This window comes from Lissotriton vulgaris, chromosome 2_1 (assembly GCF_964263255.1).
Source record: "Lissotriton vulgaris chromosome 2_1, aLisVul1.2, whole genome shotgun sequence".
In the NCBI taxonomy this organism is placed as follows: Eukaryota; Metazoa; Chordata; class Amphibia; order Caudata; family Salamandridae; genus Lissotriton; species Lissotriton vulgaris.
Window position 1 is genome coordinate 287,057,377 of NC_141687.1, and position 15,000 is coordinate 287,072,376.

At 42.8% G+C, this 15,000-nt stretch overlaps 1 protein-coding gene across 1 annotated transcript in view; it reads right to left on the bottom strand.

Annotated features, from left to right (window-relative positions):
• Positions 1 to 15,000, bottom strand: part of CLTC (clathrin heavy chain) — a 972,839-nt gene that overhangs the window by 236,312 nt on the left and 721,527 nt on the right. The window contains exons 23-24 of the mRNA XM_086954957.1: positions 7,368 to 7,532; positions 6,799 to 6,906 (exon numbers count right to left, since the gene is read on the bottom strand). Of these exons, the coding sequence (XP_086811083.1) occupies positions 6,799 to 6,906; positions 7,368 to 7,532 (273 nt within the window). The remainder of the gene's footprint in view (positions 1 to 6,798; positions 6,907 to 7,367; positions 7,533 to 15,000) is intronic.

Sequence of the window (15,000 nt, forward strand, 5' to 3'; positions counted from 1 at the left end):
TTTAAAAAAAAAAATTGGTGTGGATCTCCTTATTGAGTTACATCATTTATTGAATGTGTGCATTTTGCAGATATATAACACTCCTCTCTGATAAACCACTAGAAGAGCACCTTGAGATTGATAGAGCAAGACTCTGTCCACTAGTAAGGGAATAACTTGACTATTTACATGACATACCATATAAAAAACCAGCTTCCTACATGGGGGTAATGGTTAAATTGTGTCTCTGCTCAGTCACTTAGGGGGCTGTATGGTGTCAGCGCGGAGTTGCATGGAGTCATATGATGAATGCAGGAGCACTACTACCAACTTCTCTAGATCCGGTCTGTCACTTGGAAGATACTCTAAGGTGAGTAATCTGCAGTTAGGAGTATCCATCCTTCAGGTGCTATATTGCAAGATACAATATCTTAAGATCTGGGTACCATAGCCGACCCGAATGTTTTGTGAACAGGCCTGTTGTAAGGATGCACAGTATCTTATTGCGAATCATCATAAAGAAAGTTTCTGGTGCCAAATGTACTGCAATCAGTTTCAGAAGACTGATCTTCTATTGCAGAGAAAACCTTTGGCCCTGAATTAGGGGGTCGCCCAAGTGTGCTCCCCACCCTGTGGAGGCAGATATAATAATGATAACTTGCTGCTGGAGCAGGTGGGGATTTGAGGTTTTGAGGAACAACCTGCTAAATTAATAAAATCTTTGTCTTACGCCATTTTAGTTAAGGCTGAAAACTTAGCTCCACCAACACTAGATTCTCCCACTGACTATTGGCAGAGGACCATTTTCTGGACATACACTCCTGCAGACACTCCTGCAGCAGGCACATCTGTAAACATGTATTTGGAATCATTGCAATGAAGATGCTATCAAACCAACCATGCAACTTCATGACTGTTCAGAGGACGCAATGTCTGCTAAAGGGGAACCTGCCTTAAGATGTCATTGCTGTCTTGTTGGGATAGGCTTTCACTCTAACTTTGTGTAAGAAAGTGTCCTTTTTTTTACATGGTTGCCCCTACTTTTTGCCAAACTGTCGATGTACTTTGAGTGTGCTCTGTGTTACTGCCAACCAGGTACCCTGAGCCTATGTTCTTTCTATAAACTGCATTAATATAAAACCTAATTGGCACTCTTTGGCCACAAGTCACTCTCTTGTAAATGGTACCATAGGTACCAAGGGAACTGTGGCCAGGGAAGGCCTCTAGGGGCTGCAGCATTTATTGTGCCAGCCTTAGAGGCACTCTACCTTTGCACACACAAACTGCCATTGCAGGCTGCGTGTTTTGGAGCAGAACAAAGTGAAGAATCGACATGACATCCATGTGTGCCATGCCCACAACCCACTGCCCTGGCATAGGTCAGCCACCCCTTGAACTAGGTGCATTATACCAGTGGTGAGGGTACAGGTGCATGGGCCTTGTACCCCTACAGTGTCTAAACCAATTCTTAGACATCGTAAGTGAAGTAATGCCATTAAGAGTATATGGTTCTGGGAATTTATTACGAACTCCACAGCACCATAATGGCTTTACTGAAAACTGGGAAGTTTGGTATCAAACTTCTCAGCATATTATACCCACACTGATGCCAGTGGGATCTTCGAATTGCCCCTTGAAACACAACTTAACTCTAGTGTCCTGGCTAAGCTGCTGCTCACCAGCTGCCGCCACAAGACATGTTTTTGACCCCTGGGCCGAGATCCTGCTGCTCTCGGGGGTCTGAAACAATGCACATCCTGGGACAAGGTGCCAAGCCTCCCCACCCAGGATGGGCAGGGTCCAAGAAGGGCAAGCTTCAAAGGCTTACCACCTTTGTGAGCCACCCCAGCCATTTGCTGCTTTCAGCAACTGACCCTCACAGGTTCTGAACCCCTCTTTGGATGGGAGAATCGGCGGGATAACCAAGTGAGGAAGGGGTGTGTGCCTACTTTTGCCAACCCCACCCCTCAGTGGGAGAGGCGAAGCACAACTCTCAGTCCCCGCCATCCTGCAGATTGGGGGACCCAGCCAACCAGAGAGGGGCATATGCCCCTATCCCACTAGAGAGTGGCAATATAGAGGGTGTGTACCCAAGCCAAGGGATGGACCCATTGGTCTCGACCGTTACTTACCTGTCGTGCCCCTAAATCTAGCATTTAGCATTTAGGGGCAACCCCCAACCTTGCTTCCTCAGACAAGAACCGACAAGAAGAAGAAGGACTGAAGAAGCTGTGATGGACAGTGGAGGACGCCACTGACTGAGCCCCAGCCCTACTGGCCTGTCCCCACCTCGAACTTGCAGAAGCAAAACTCTGGTATGACCTGCAGCCAGCAACCTCGAGAACCCCAAGGACCTGCCCTGCCTTCCAAAGAAAAGATTTGTCTCCTGTGAACGCAGAATTTGTTCACCAACAGACTCCAGCTCCAGGGAAAACTTCAAGTCTGCATCACCCTGCACCCGAACACCAAAAGGGGGTTTCCCCGGCAAGCCAGACCCAAGAACCACTGATCCCGGACTTGCCTCAAACCGACACCTGCAGCCTCAAACTGGAAGGTCCCCCCCCCCCAACCGCGACCAGGAGCTGGTAAGAAGATCCAACAATAAACATCCCTGCACCGGACGCCCCAGGGCCTTGGGTGACCCAACCAACCGTTTCCAACCAACCCCCAGCATCCCAAATTACTTCTCCAAGTGGTGGTTGCACCCAGAAGACATTTGCCCCCGAGCCTGCAGTGTGTTTGCAAACCGGAGAATCCCCATTGAAAGTAACGGAGCACCTGATGACAAACCAGCACCCTGCACCCCGCCACCCTAGTGCCGCTGAGGGTGCACTTTTGGAGCTCACTTGAACTCTCATTTGCCCTGAGCTTAAGTCCAGGAGCTTTGCTCCCACAACCTCTTGGCCCGCTCGTAAGCAACCACCAACTGGAGGCCATCTATTCCCATTGGATAAAACTGGGCCTCATCACTCTGCACCCGGCCGCCCTAGTGCTGCTGAGGGTGTAACCAGAGTGCATCCTTGACCCTGGGGAACCCCTGAGTCTAACCCCAGAAACCCAACTCCCACAACAAAGTACTTACCGGTTTACCGATAACACTATTTCCTCCCATAGGATAACATTAACTGTTTTTCTATGAAAAAGTTTGTAAGTGTGGAGTTTGAAAATCTATAAAAGTCTCTAAAACTGTAACCAAATAACTAAAACTCTTTTACCGGTTTACAAGAAATATCCCAGTGCAGTATCCAGGTATACCACACTGTGTAAGAAAAGTAATCGGTAAAGTAACCTACTGGACATCCTATTGAAAAGTCCATACAAAGTATATGTACAATATTTCAAAGCATTGCACTACCAGTGATTCTACTGTAATCAAAGTATATTGACAACTGTAATTCAAACTATTATTTCTGCACATTATAAATCATTTACCTGTGCCAGGCTCGCTTGGTTCTAGAAAAATAAAATAACTAAAAGAATATTTTTATTCATACAGAATTGGTATGAGTTCAATCTTTGAGTGTGTGTGACACTCATTTGCTGATTGAGTGTGTACAGCAAATGCTTAACACAACCCTCCGAAAAATCCTTTCTGCTCGATCATACTATCACAAATCGAGAGTAAGGTGCTATCTACTTTTATCTCTGCCTACCTTTGGGGTTCCACTGGACTTTTTGCACACTATACCTCACTTTGGTATAGTATATACAGAGCCAGCTTCCTACAGCACCCTTCAAGGGACCTCCAGTTTCTCTCAATGAAAAGGTTTCCTCAATCCCAAACTCCGTCACTGTCTCGGGATAGCCCCAGCACTGTAGTGTGCTTACAAACGTTCCCTCCTGTAACGGAGTCAAAATCAAAAGGCAACAACGGTCCTTACAAGGGGAATTACACTATCAAATAATTATAGGCCACAATATGCACTATAATGAAAAGAGAAGTCCAGCCGGACCTCAAATTTAATCGATAAGAAGATGAAAATTATATCATCCAACAAGGCTAGACAAACAATTTACAAAGGTACGGGGGTTTTCAGGCAATTAACATGTTTTGAGCAACTACAAGATTAGAAAAATTGATTTAGCTTCACTCATGTAGAAAAAACAAAATTATGCCACATAATAGTGAACTCATGTTTAGACTACATGTACTGTCCTGTAACGGAGGGCCTGTTTGTTTTTAGAGGTCTGGGAGCTGAACTATTTCATCCTCCGTAGTACCGTGCTTAAGCCAAATATGCAGACATTATATTGGTCTTATTTATTTATTTAGCCCACCCCAGCCAAGAGTTATTCTCGTAAGACCTTTTATCGATCTGTTCTAGTCAATTCATACGTGGTTGACGATAGTACAGTGTGCTCATTTCTTGCTTCAAGAGATTTTGGTACTTTTAGTCGAACAAAATGCTTGGGGTTTTGAAAAGTACATCTAAAAACAATTGTTAAGAAAAAAAAGTGATTTATTTTTCCGTGGTGCATTGTGGGACATGGGAAGCGATCATGGGCCACCTCAAACCGAAACCTCTAGTTCGAACAAAAAACAACTAGTAAAATTGGCACCAAACACTAGATGGCAGGAGTGTGCAAAGCGTGATCTAGAGCAGCACACTCCTGCCTGAATGGCTGTTAGTAAATAAAAAAGTCAGATGGGAAACAATTTTCTATAAAAACAAGTATTTGCAATGCAATAGGTCTTCCATTCACGCAAGTTTGAGCTGTTGGCACTATAAAATATTTTGCCTTTTATTTATGCTTTGGGTTTTGAAACAAAAAGCATTGTCATTTACAATACTAATAGCTTCTCTCGCAAATGCGAGATCTATTACATTGCAAAATTGCAAATACTTGCTGTAACTTGCTTGCAGTCCAGCAGCACCTGCTACTGAGCGAGACGGGGTGGTGTGCTGCGGATCTCCATGAGACATGTAACACCTGTGCATGCAGCCAGTTTCCATCAATTCATTTTATCAAGGAGTTCAAGTCACATTGGGGTTCGATTGTCTACTACAGTGAGACGAAGTCTCTAGCACCTTCCCCAAATTTTATGGATGTTAATTTTTATACCATCTACGTAGGTACCATCTTCGAACGGGATAAAGAAAAGCAGCAGGGGACATAGATGGTCCCAATACTCACAATGTGATTAGACTCCTTCATATGTAATATAAGGAGAAACCATGCACTTAACCCTCCATCTCCCATTTCTAAGTAAAGTCACAACCAATAGCAGCCGCCCCACACCCCGCCTAAATGCCACCGCCCAACGCCTGGAAATGCGGTTGTATCCTGACCAGATACTAGCGCTGTACGTTCAGGATCACATGTGTCTATGGAAGAATATATAGGCATTTACTGTCAAACAGTAATATGGAGCAGATGGCCCATACACCCAAGTCTCCCGGGGAGAGGGGACGCGGGTAGCAGCCAGAGCTGCTGATGGGGCAAATGAGGAGCATGGTTCTAATCTCAGCGTTGTCTCAGTTCCCTGTGTTTTTGGGCAAATTATTATCCCCCAAGACTCTAAACAATCAATATGCTATTTTTTGCTTTCTAATGTGCTGTCATGCAATGTAAGTGGTGGTTAAGCGTAGCGCTACTATAACTTCGGGTCGGGTTTTCATTTTAAAAAACAGTTAAAAGAAAGCTGGGACGGTGTTGTGCTTCCAATACATAGCGCTACATCTTGCTCTCATGTACACCAATCCGCCTTCCAATTTTCAGATAGCCTTAGATAGGGTGGAATGCGCCTTCCCTCTCCAGGAATGGTACCCCCTGGGTCAACAGAAGACCGCCGCCTCTTCCTCCATCTAGAGCGCATCATCACACAGTGAACTGACACGAATCTAATGCAACTTCAAAAGAAAAAAAAAAGCATGGAATCGAACCCAGTGGTGCGCGCGCACCACAGGAGCGGGAATCAAAAGCAGTGGTACGCGCCTACCATAGAGGGGCGAGGGATCATGTCTGTGCCGCTCCCGCTGCTCTTAATAGACACCGATGGGAATGGGCTGAGCAAAGGCGGGACATGCGCCCGCCTTTGCCCAATTTCGTGCTGTATTTTTAGTTTTAAAAGCATGCTAAAGTCAATTGCAGCCGGCGAAAGCAAAACCAAATGCACAAGCGTGTGGTCAGCTTTCAGAACTCTCTACATGAGGTCTAGTGCTGCACACTGCAACGCTAGGCGCGAGACCTAAAAATGGTGAAAAGGGCAGAGCTGAAGAAAATAACTGAAGCAGCATCCAGTATGAAGGGATACCACGGCTGCTGGTAAGTTTAAAGGTGAAAGGTCAAATTTAAATTTTGGTGACCTGCTTCAGATCTCACTCACTTCAACTCTTTCTTTACTTTAGTCCTTTAAAGTTATTTCAGGAAATATAGTTTCAACAAAATAGTTTAGCACTATTGGTTTATTCAATAGTGGTGCAAGTGTGTTTATACATATAAAAATAAAAGTATTGTCTCAAACAGAAAAAGATCTATTGTAAAAATGTTCCCAGTATCCACGCATCGGTAAAGATCTCAGGATGAACAATTATGCTTCATTTGTATACAACTCATTTGAAAAAGAGTGTCACTACGCATGTGGACACACATTTCTCTATGAACTAACGCCATTCTATGTGTTTATGCAGCCATTACTCAATCAAACAAGAACAAACCACAACCAATCTTCTAGTTTTCATAAAATAACTTCGAAGTCACCCTTTTGTTTGGAAGCATCTACTCACAAAAAACATGTAATTGTGCCTGTATGGTTTAACTACATGTACAATCTGACATGGTTAAAACGTAATCATCTCAGACCCCCCCCCCCCTTACCTGATAATAGTTAATTAACTCCTCCAGTTCATCTGCATGCACCACTATATGGAGACCACACATCTGGGCCAGCCGGAACTCTTTCCCATCGACACAAGCAAAACAGACCTGCAGTTCAGGAGACATTCAGGCAATGTTATCACTTCACTGACCATGTACCATCTATAAAAGTCAGCTTGCGTAGGATTATCATACTGAACACCTATTTAACTGATTAAAATAAAAATGTTAGATATTTATTATATAATTATATATATATATATATATATATATATATATATATATATATATATATATATATATATATATATATGCTTTAACTGACCTAATCAAAGATGCCAAAAGCTTGGACAAAGAGAAAGACCAGCATATTCTGTCTAAAACACCCAACTGGAAATAAGAATATGTTAATTTTTTGTTGATAACTAGAACTGATTTAAATGTTCAATTCTCGCAAACAGTTGAGAGGAAATCAGTTATGTGAATTGGCTCTAATTTCCGCAAAGTCTACACTGCTTCATGCACAAGATCAACAATAATCCAACGTAAATTTCTGCAGTTTTGTTCACCTCTTTCCATGTGCGGGTGCTGTTGGCTTTCCGGGCTCCATCTACAGCAGCTTGGTATTCTCCGAGATGCACCAGTGTGGAAGCCAGGCGCCCAAAGTTGGAAACATTGTTGTACAGCAACTTTGCAGCATCATACATTTTCTCATCATAGCAGCGATCACCAACCTAAGAATTTTTATGGGGTGAAAAAAGCGAAGACAAGGATGGAAAAACTCATCAATACCACAAGTTGCATTTCTTTAAAATGAAAAAAAAGTACACTCATCAATATCTCCAACCTTTTCTATAACAAGAGCTACTTCTGTTCAATAAAAATTCTGCCGATTAGTGTTGTTTTTAGACAACATTCGCTGCAATGCAAGTAAGATTTTATCAACTTGCAATTTTGATATATTTTGGAAATTCCATTTTTTTCAAAAACAACGTAATATAAGCACTGACAAAACATACATTTTCATCTTGAGTACAAACTTTTCAATTTTTGAACGCATATGTTAATTCAGCCAACCAATAGCCTCAAATTTAGTAGGCTGGGTTGCACACAGGAGAGCTTATTATAAGTGGGGGAAGAGCTACCAGTAGCTCACAGGCTACTCTGAAATGCCTGATCAAAATGATGGCAGGGTGAAACAGTCCAGACATAAGGTTCAGTATATCAGATCTTATGTTAAAATAACACACTAATCATATTCTTCTTGGTTGTGAAACTCTGTTAGTCATGTAGCTTATTTTACTACTATGCTAGATTACGGTATTCTACCATAGTCTATCTTGATTTGGGTATTTTGTAGGAACACAGTTATCAATACCATTTTGAATCCTGAAGAGAGATTAGTGCTACCCAACAAAACCTATAGCCACTGCTAGGATGCCATAAATTTCGTAGGGAGCCTCTCTACAGAGAAAACAATATAAGTAGACTGCCATACCTTTCAAATTGTTCTCCGTCACTAATCAACATGTACTTCTTGCATACTGGTAAATGGTGGAACAGTTGTGTGACATCAAGCCCTGCATTAGAGGCAATGTTTATAAATTGCAATTTTGTGTTTCTAACTATAGTTTCTTAATCTCCTACCCACTTCCATGCAAATACTACTCTAGCAAATGTGGCGAAGAAAAATGTTCACTGCTTATTAATGCCACATGCAGTGATGCTGGATATACATTTTGTATTTCATCCAGAGAAGGTGCTTAAGTGCAATGATACAATATCACTGCACAAAGGTGTCTACAGGCCAGTTGAAAAGAAAGGGAGTGGGTACAAGTCTCCATCAGCCTTCAGTAAATCTGAGTATACAATAGTGTCATATGAAAAAACTGTCAAAAGTACTGTAGATGAGATTAAACACGACTGGCATCAGGGGTCAACGAGTTGACTGGTTATGACAAACTGCAGCAGTCGTTCTAAAAAGACATTTAGTACAGTGCACTAGGATAGAAACAACATCAAACCCACGCTACAATGACCTTCGAATTCGAAACATCCCGTTTCCGTATGTCATTTTCTAAATATCACATGGTGCTTAGCCTGCAAATTATTTAAAGAATGTGTCACAGTGGGCATTGTGTGTTTTACATATCTACTCCATTCCCACGATACACTCAAATCCCCGTAGACCCCCCCACACTAAACAACAGAATCTCCGTCCCTAATAACCTTAGAAAAGTCCCTCTCACTCTAGAACCCTCTACCTCCCCTGACAACCCGTCTCAAATGCTCTCTCCTCAACTGCAGATCGGCCTCTAGACACTCCTCCGCCATCGCTGATCTCATCTTAACATTGGACCTTGACCTAATCATCATGACTGAAACCTGGCTAACCGAATCTTCTACACCTATAATGGACATTTTGGTTCCCCCCAACTACCACATCATTAGACTTGACAGGTCTGGCAAGATAGGTGGTGGGATCGCATGCATATACAGGAACAACCTTTCTGTTCTGAAAGTCACCGCACCTTCCCTACCCTCCCCAACTTCCTGTGAGGGCAACCCGATATGCTCTCTTCACGGCATCTACCACCCACCCAGGGACAACCTCACCTTCGCCCAACAAATCATGGATATGATCTCTACCAATTCCGGACGACAGCTCACCCAAATATACCTTGGTGACTTCAACCTCCACTGGAACGATCACAATGATGCGGTGGTAAATAGTCTTAAAAATTTCCTCAACGCCCTTGACCTCACACAATTATGCAACAGCCCGACCCACGAGAAAGGCTCTATCCTCGATCTTATCATCTCCAAAGAGGACGCTATCCAACTTGAGTCTATTCAACCTTGTGACTGGTCAGATCATCATATTGTCACATTCTTCATCAATGAAAAAGTCAAATTCAACACGGTCCAATCCACCAAGCCTAAAGTCTGGAAAAGAGACCTGAAAAAACTCAACCCAAAATCCCTACCCCCGAACAGCTGCGACCTCCTACTCCCTCCTACCGGCGCTACGGACGTCCAATCCTTGACTGACCACTATCTCAACGCCATGACCTCAATAATTAATGAGGCTGCACCCATGCAGTTAAAAAGAGTCTCCGCTAAAATCTCCTATCCATGGTACGACGGGAGTCTCAATGAGGATAGACGAGCCATGCGAATGGCAGAGCGCACCTGGAGATCAGCTCCCTATGCACTGCACCTAAAAACCCTGAAGGAAAAGAGAAACGCCTACTTCAGGAAAATAACGAGCTCAAAATCAGCCTTCAGCCTCCAGCTCGACCAAGCAAAAAACCGTCCGAGAAAACTGTTTGAGCTAATCAGAACACAATCTAAGGAACAACCCCAACCACTCAGCACTGTGCGCGAATGACCCTCCTGTGTAGACTTCGCTGCTTTCTTTATCCAAAAAACTGACAACAAAGAGTGATCTCCTCATTGACGCAAGCCTTTACTCCAAACCTCACTGCATAGCACCCACTGAACCAAAAAGCAATGCTACATGGTCATCCTTTGACACCTATTCTGAAGAGGAAATTGGCAAATTGCTCAGCACCTTGAAACCATCCAATCACCTCACGGACCCCCTCCCTGCTAACGCTGTCAAAGACTTCACCCCGTTGCTCCTTCCACTCTGGACTAAAATTATCAACAGCTCACTTCAACAAGGAACCATCCCTGACTCAAAGTTGGACAAGTCACACCTTTACTAAAGAAACCTACAGCCAACACATCTGATCTAAACAACTACCGTCCCATTACCAATATTCCCACTCTAGCCAAACTCCTGGAAAAATGCGCACAACTACAATTGACTAAACACATTGATCAGTTTGATCTCCTCAACCCTCATCAATCAGGCTTCCGAGCAGGACACAGTACAGAAACTGCTATGACTCACATAATTGACGACGCCCTTCAAATCCTAGATCAAAATGATACCTGCCTCCTCATCCTTCTTGATCTCTCCTCAGCATTCGACACCGTTAAACATGAGAATTTACTCGAACTCTAAAACACAAGAATGGGTCTATCTGGGACTGTTCTCAAGTGGTTCACTTCCTTTCTACACAACAGGACGCAGAAATTCAAGAACAACAACCTGATGTCCTCACCAATACCTGTATCGTTAGGCGTCCCCCAAGGATCCTCCCTATCCCCAACTTTGTTCAACCTAGTTATGGAACCTCTCACCACCTTGCTACAAGCATGCAATGTACTCTTTCACATGTACGCCGATGACACCCAACTATATCTCAAATTACAATCCCCCAAAGACATTGTACTCCTGAACTCAACGATCAGAAGCACCCAATCCTGGCTTGCAGATAATCATCTCAAACTCAATGCTCAGAAAACAGAGTTCCTTCTGATCTCACCTCCCGCGAAGATCTCTACCACTCAAATTTGGCTTAAACACCTAACTGCACTCAATGTCCAACCCACCATCGTGGACTCAGCAAAATCTTTAGGCATAACACTCGACACCAACCTCAACATGCAGCAACATATCAGCAAGGCAACTAAAGGAGCGAACTACCAAATCAATACCCTCAGGAAACTTAAACCCTTCCTCCCAGCCAAAGACTTCCAAACTGCAGTACAAGCACTAGTCCTCCCTAGAATAGAATACGGCAGCATCGCCCTCTGCGGGCTCCCTCTAACTACTACTGCACCCCCAAGAGCTTCTCTAAACGCTGCAGCGAGACTCATCCCTGGGTCAAAAAAACACTCGCATATCTCCCCTGACTTGAAATCTCTGAACTGGCTGCCTTTTGAAGCCAGAATACATCTGAAAATCGCCTGCATGACACACAAGGCTGTACACCTGAGCTCACCCGCATACCTCACTCAGAAGCTGACAATCTCTGGCGGTTCTAGAAAGACTAGAGGCACAAACAATCTTCTGCTAAAACCTCGAAGATTTCGGAAGGAAAAAACTTATAAACGCTCCTTCTCAGGAATGGCACCCAGTATCTGGAACTCACTCCCTCCTGAAACCAGACTCATCTCCTCCATCGCACTTTTTAAGAAAGAAGTAAAAGCTATCCTCACAGCTAAATACACTTGATCTATTAACATGGATTCTTAAAGTCTCTGCACCGATCTGTATTATTTGTTCGATCCCTTCAATGATTCGTATAACTTGTTTTATTGACTTACCTGACTGTCTATGCTCACACCTATTTGTATTATTTGCATTATTGATGTACCTGTTTTACTATGCTCCCTCATGTACCTACCCCACCCCACTTATTACCTACAACTACGCTATACCTAATGGCCTGTTATTCACTCTCCTGTTTGTATTCCCCGCTTTGTAAAGCGCTCTGATATCTGCAAAGATCTTGTTCGCGCTAAATAAAACTTTCAAAATAAAAATAAATAAATAAAATAAATAAATAAATCATGAAGGGTGGCAGCTAAAGTGATGGGTGGATTATTCGAGAAGAGTGAGGGGGAAATTTTGACTAAGGTGTGTGGTGGGGAGAGTCACAAAAGGGTTAAAAAGAAATAAAGCAGAGGAAATTCACAGCCTCAGAAATAAAATATACATAATCGTTGCCTGGATGCTTTCATTTTGTTAACAGTGGTTCAATTGGTTGGAAATCGAGGTGTACAGAATTTTGTTGTGCAGGAAACTATGCACATACATTTTATTGTTTTATATAAGGTGGGTATGCAAATGCGCAGTATGTAGTATGCTATTGGTGTACCTTTGATTACTGTGGGGAGGAGCATCATTACTCATGAGAAGGTAAGATCGAGTGAGCTGCAATGCAGTACCCTGCCCATCCTCAGAAATGGTAATAAATAGCTTCTACTCTCCGCACCTATATATATTCCTTATATCTTGCCATTTGTCATGCATATCTGGTTTAACAAACCGTTTAACCAAAACCAGAAATCATGGGGTTAAATTCTTTGCTTATGCCCAGTTTTGAGTACTATGTATACATACACATATCTACATACATATATATGTGCATATACACACATACACAATCTTCATTGGAGTTCTCCGACAGACCACAACTTTCCTCGGACTCCAGTGAGGAAGTGATGAGATATATATACACACATAGGGGTGTTCATTTGTCGTAGCTGTGAAAATAAATCTTGGCCAATTAAGTATGCTACTTAGAGCCTCTGTACTAATAAACACATTCATTATTAAAGTGCAAAGGACAAATTCGAGTTTATTAACACAGAACAGAAAACCGGGCGAAGGAATACACTTTACAGCCTCAAGAATGCAAATAAATATTTTACACAGGCAAACAACTCTTAATAGTCGTGAGGTCTCTTAAAGGTGTCTTTATCTTACAGAACAAATATAACCAAATGAATTCTGGGCTGGGAGACACAATATGGCAGCCCGTTTTCTATGTTTCAAAACAGTGCCATGTAATATGTTTTTAACCTATCAGGGGAGGCAGTCACCCACCAGCGATCAAAGCGACTTGTTTTTTCTTAACACATTGAGCGCGTTATGCCGATACTTGCATTTTCTGTGGATAGCAAAATAAAATTTTCAGTGCAAGCGTTTGAGTGCGCGTATACCTTCTACTGGCTGAGGGAAGTTGGGATAATTATATATATATATATATATATATATATATATATATATATATATATATATATATATATATATATATATATATATATATATATATATATATATATATATATATATAGGTTCATAACCAACATCAATGCAAATGATTTGAACCTACATTTCACTGGCCAGATCAGCAGCGCTAAGGTTACCTTTTTAGATGTGGAGGTGAGCATGGTCAGTGGCAGGATAGTGACTGACCTACATCGAAAGGTGACGGCAGGTAATACGGTGTTGCACGCCACCAGCCACCACCCAGCGCATTTGATTCGAAGCATCCCCTACGGGGAGATGCTGAGGATCAAAAGGATATGCAGCACGAATGATAGCTGTGAGAGAGCACAGCAAGCCAGCAGGAAGAGATTCATTGAGAGAGGCTACTCACGAACGATGGTGGAGGGTGCTATGAGACGTGCCAATTTAACTCCAGGGCATAGTCTAATAACAGATGTGGTGCCTACACCAACCGGAGAGAAGGAGTCTGGCCAACCAAGATTGAGAACGGCATATAGCAGACAACACAAAGAAATATTCAACATCATTCGCAAAAACTGGCAAGTGGTTAAGGGAGATCCGGTCATTGGGGGGACCCTTGCCATTAGACCAGCCATAACATACAGCAGAGCTAGGTCCATGAGCGATATGATAGTGAAGAGTAGCCCGGAAGTAGCCGATGACAACTGGCTAGGAAAGAGCAAGGGCTTTTTGAAATGTGGAGTCTGCAAAGCATGTAGGATAGGTAAAAACAAGACTACCTACATGACTGCCTTCAACAGCGAGGTGAGAACGATTAAAAAGAAAATCACCTGCAAGTCAGACTTCGTGGTCTATGTGTTGGAATGTGCTTGTGGCCTACGGTACGTGGGCAGCACAAAGCTGCAGGTCCACAAGCGCATTCTCCAGCACCTCAGGGCAGTGAGCAATAAAGATGAGGCATACCCTGTCGCCAGACATGTGAATACGTGCCATGGTGGGGATATAGGATGTTTGCAGTACTATGCCATTGACATGATTCCGCCTCTTCGTAGAGGTGGTGACAGAGAGGCCAAATTGAGAGTCTTGGAAACACGCTATTTTCTGGAGCTTAATTCCAAGGCCCCCAACGGTTTGAATCAAACGGAAGACTTACACTCTTGTCTTTATTAGGGATCTAATTATTCATACCGGTTGGGCCCATTTTGTCAGTAACTGCAGATGTCTGTTGGGGTAACAATGCATTTGAGTAGAACATGTAAATAGTCTGCCTCCTGTTTTTAACTTCAACTCATGGTGAAGGGATTATAAATAATTTTAATCACCAGGTTATAGGGTTTTGAGTATCATAATCATGATTATGATATTCTCTTACAGTGCCCCAGCATTTGAACCCATATTGTAGCAGTGTGGATGCAGTGGTTAGATGTAGCAGCTAATGCCCACTGGGGCACAATTTTGAAAAAGTGATCCAAACTATGCATTCCCATTTAATTAATGATGTTTTCCTTTTGCAGAATTTGCACATGATATAGCGAATTTGCACTGAATGTATGAATTGTATATATATATATTTTTTTTTTTTACATGAT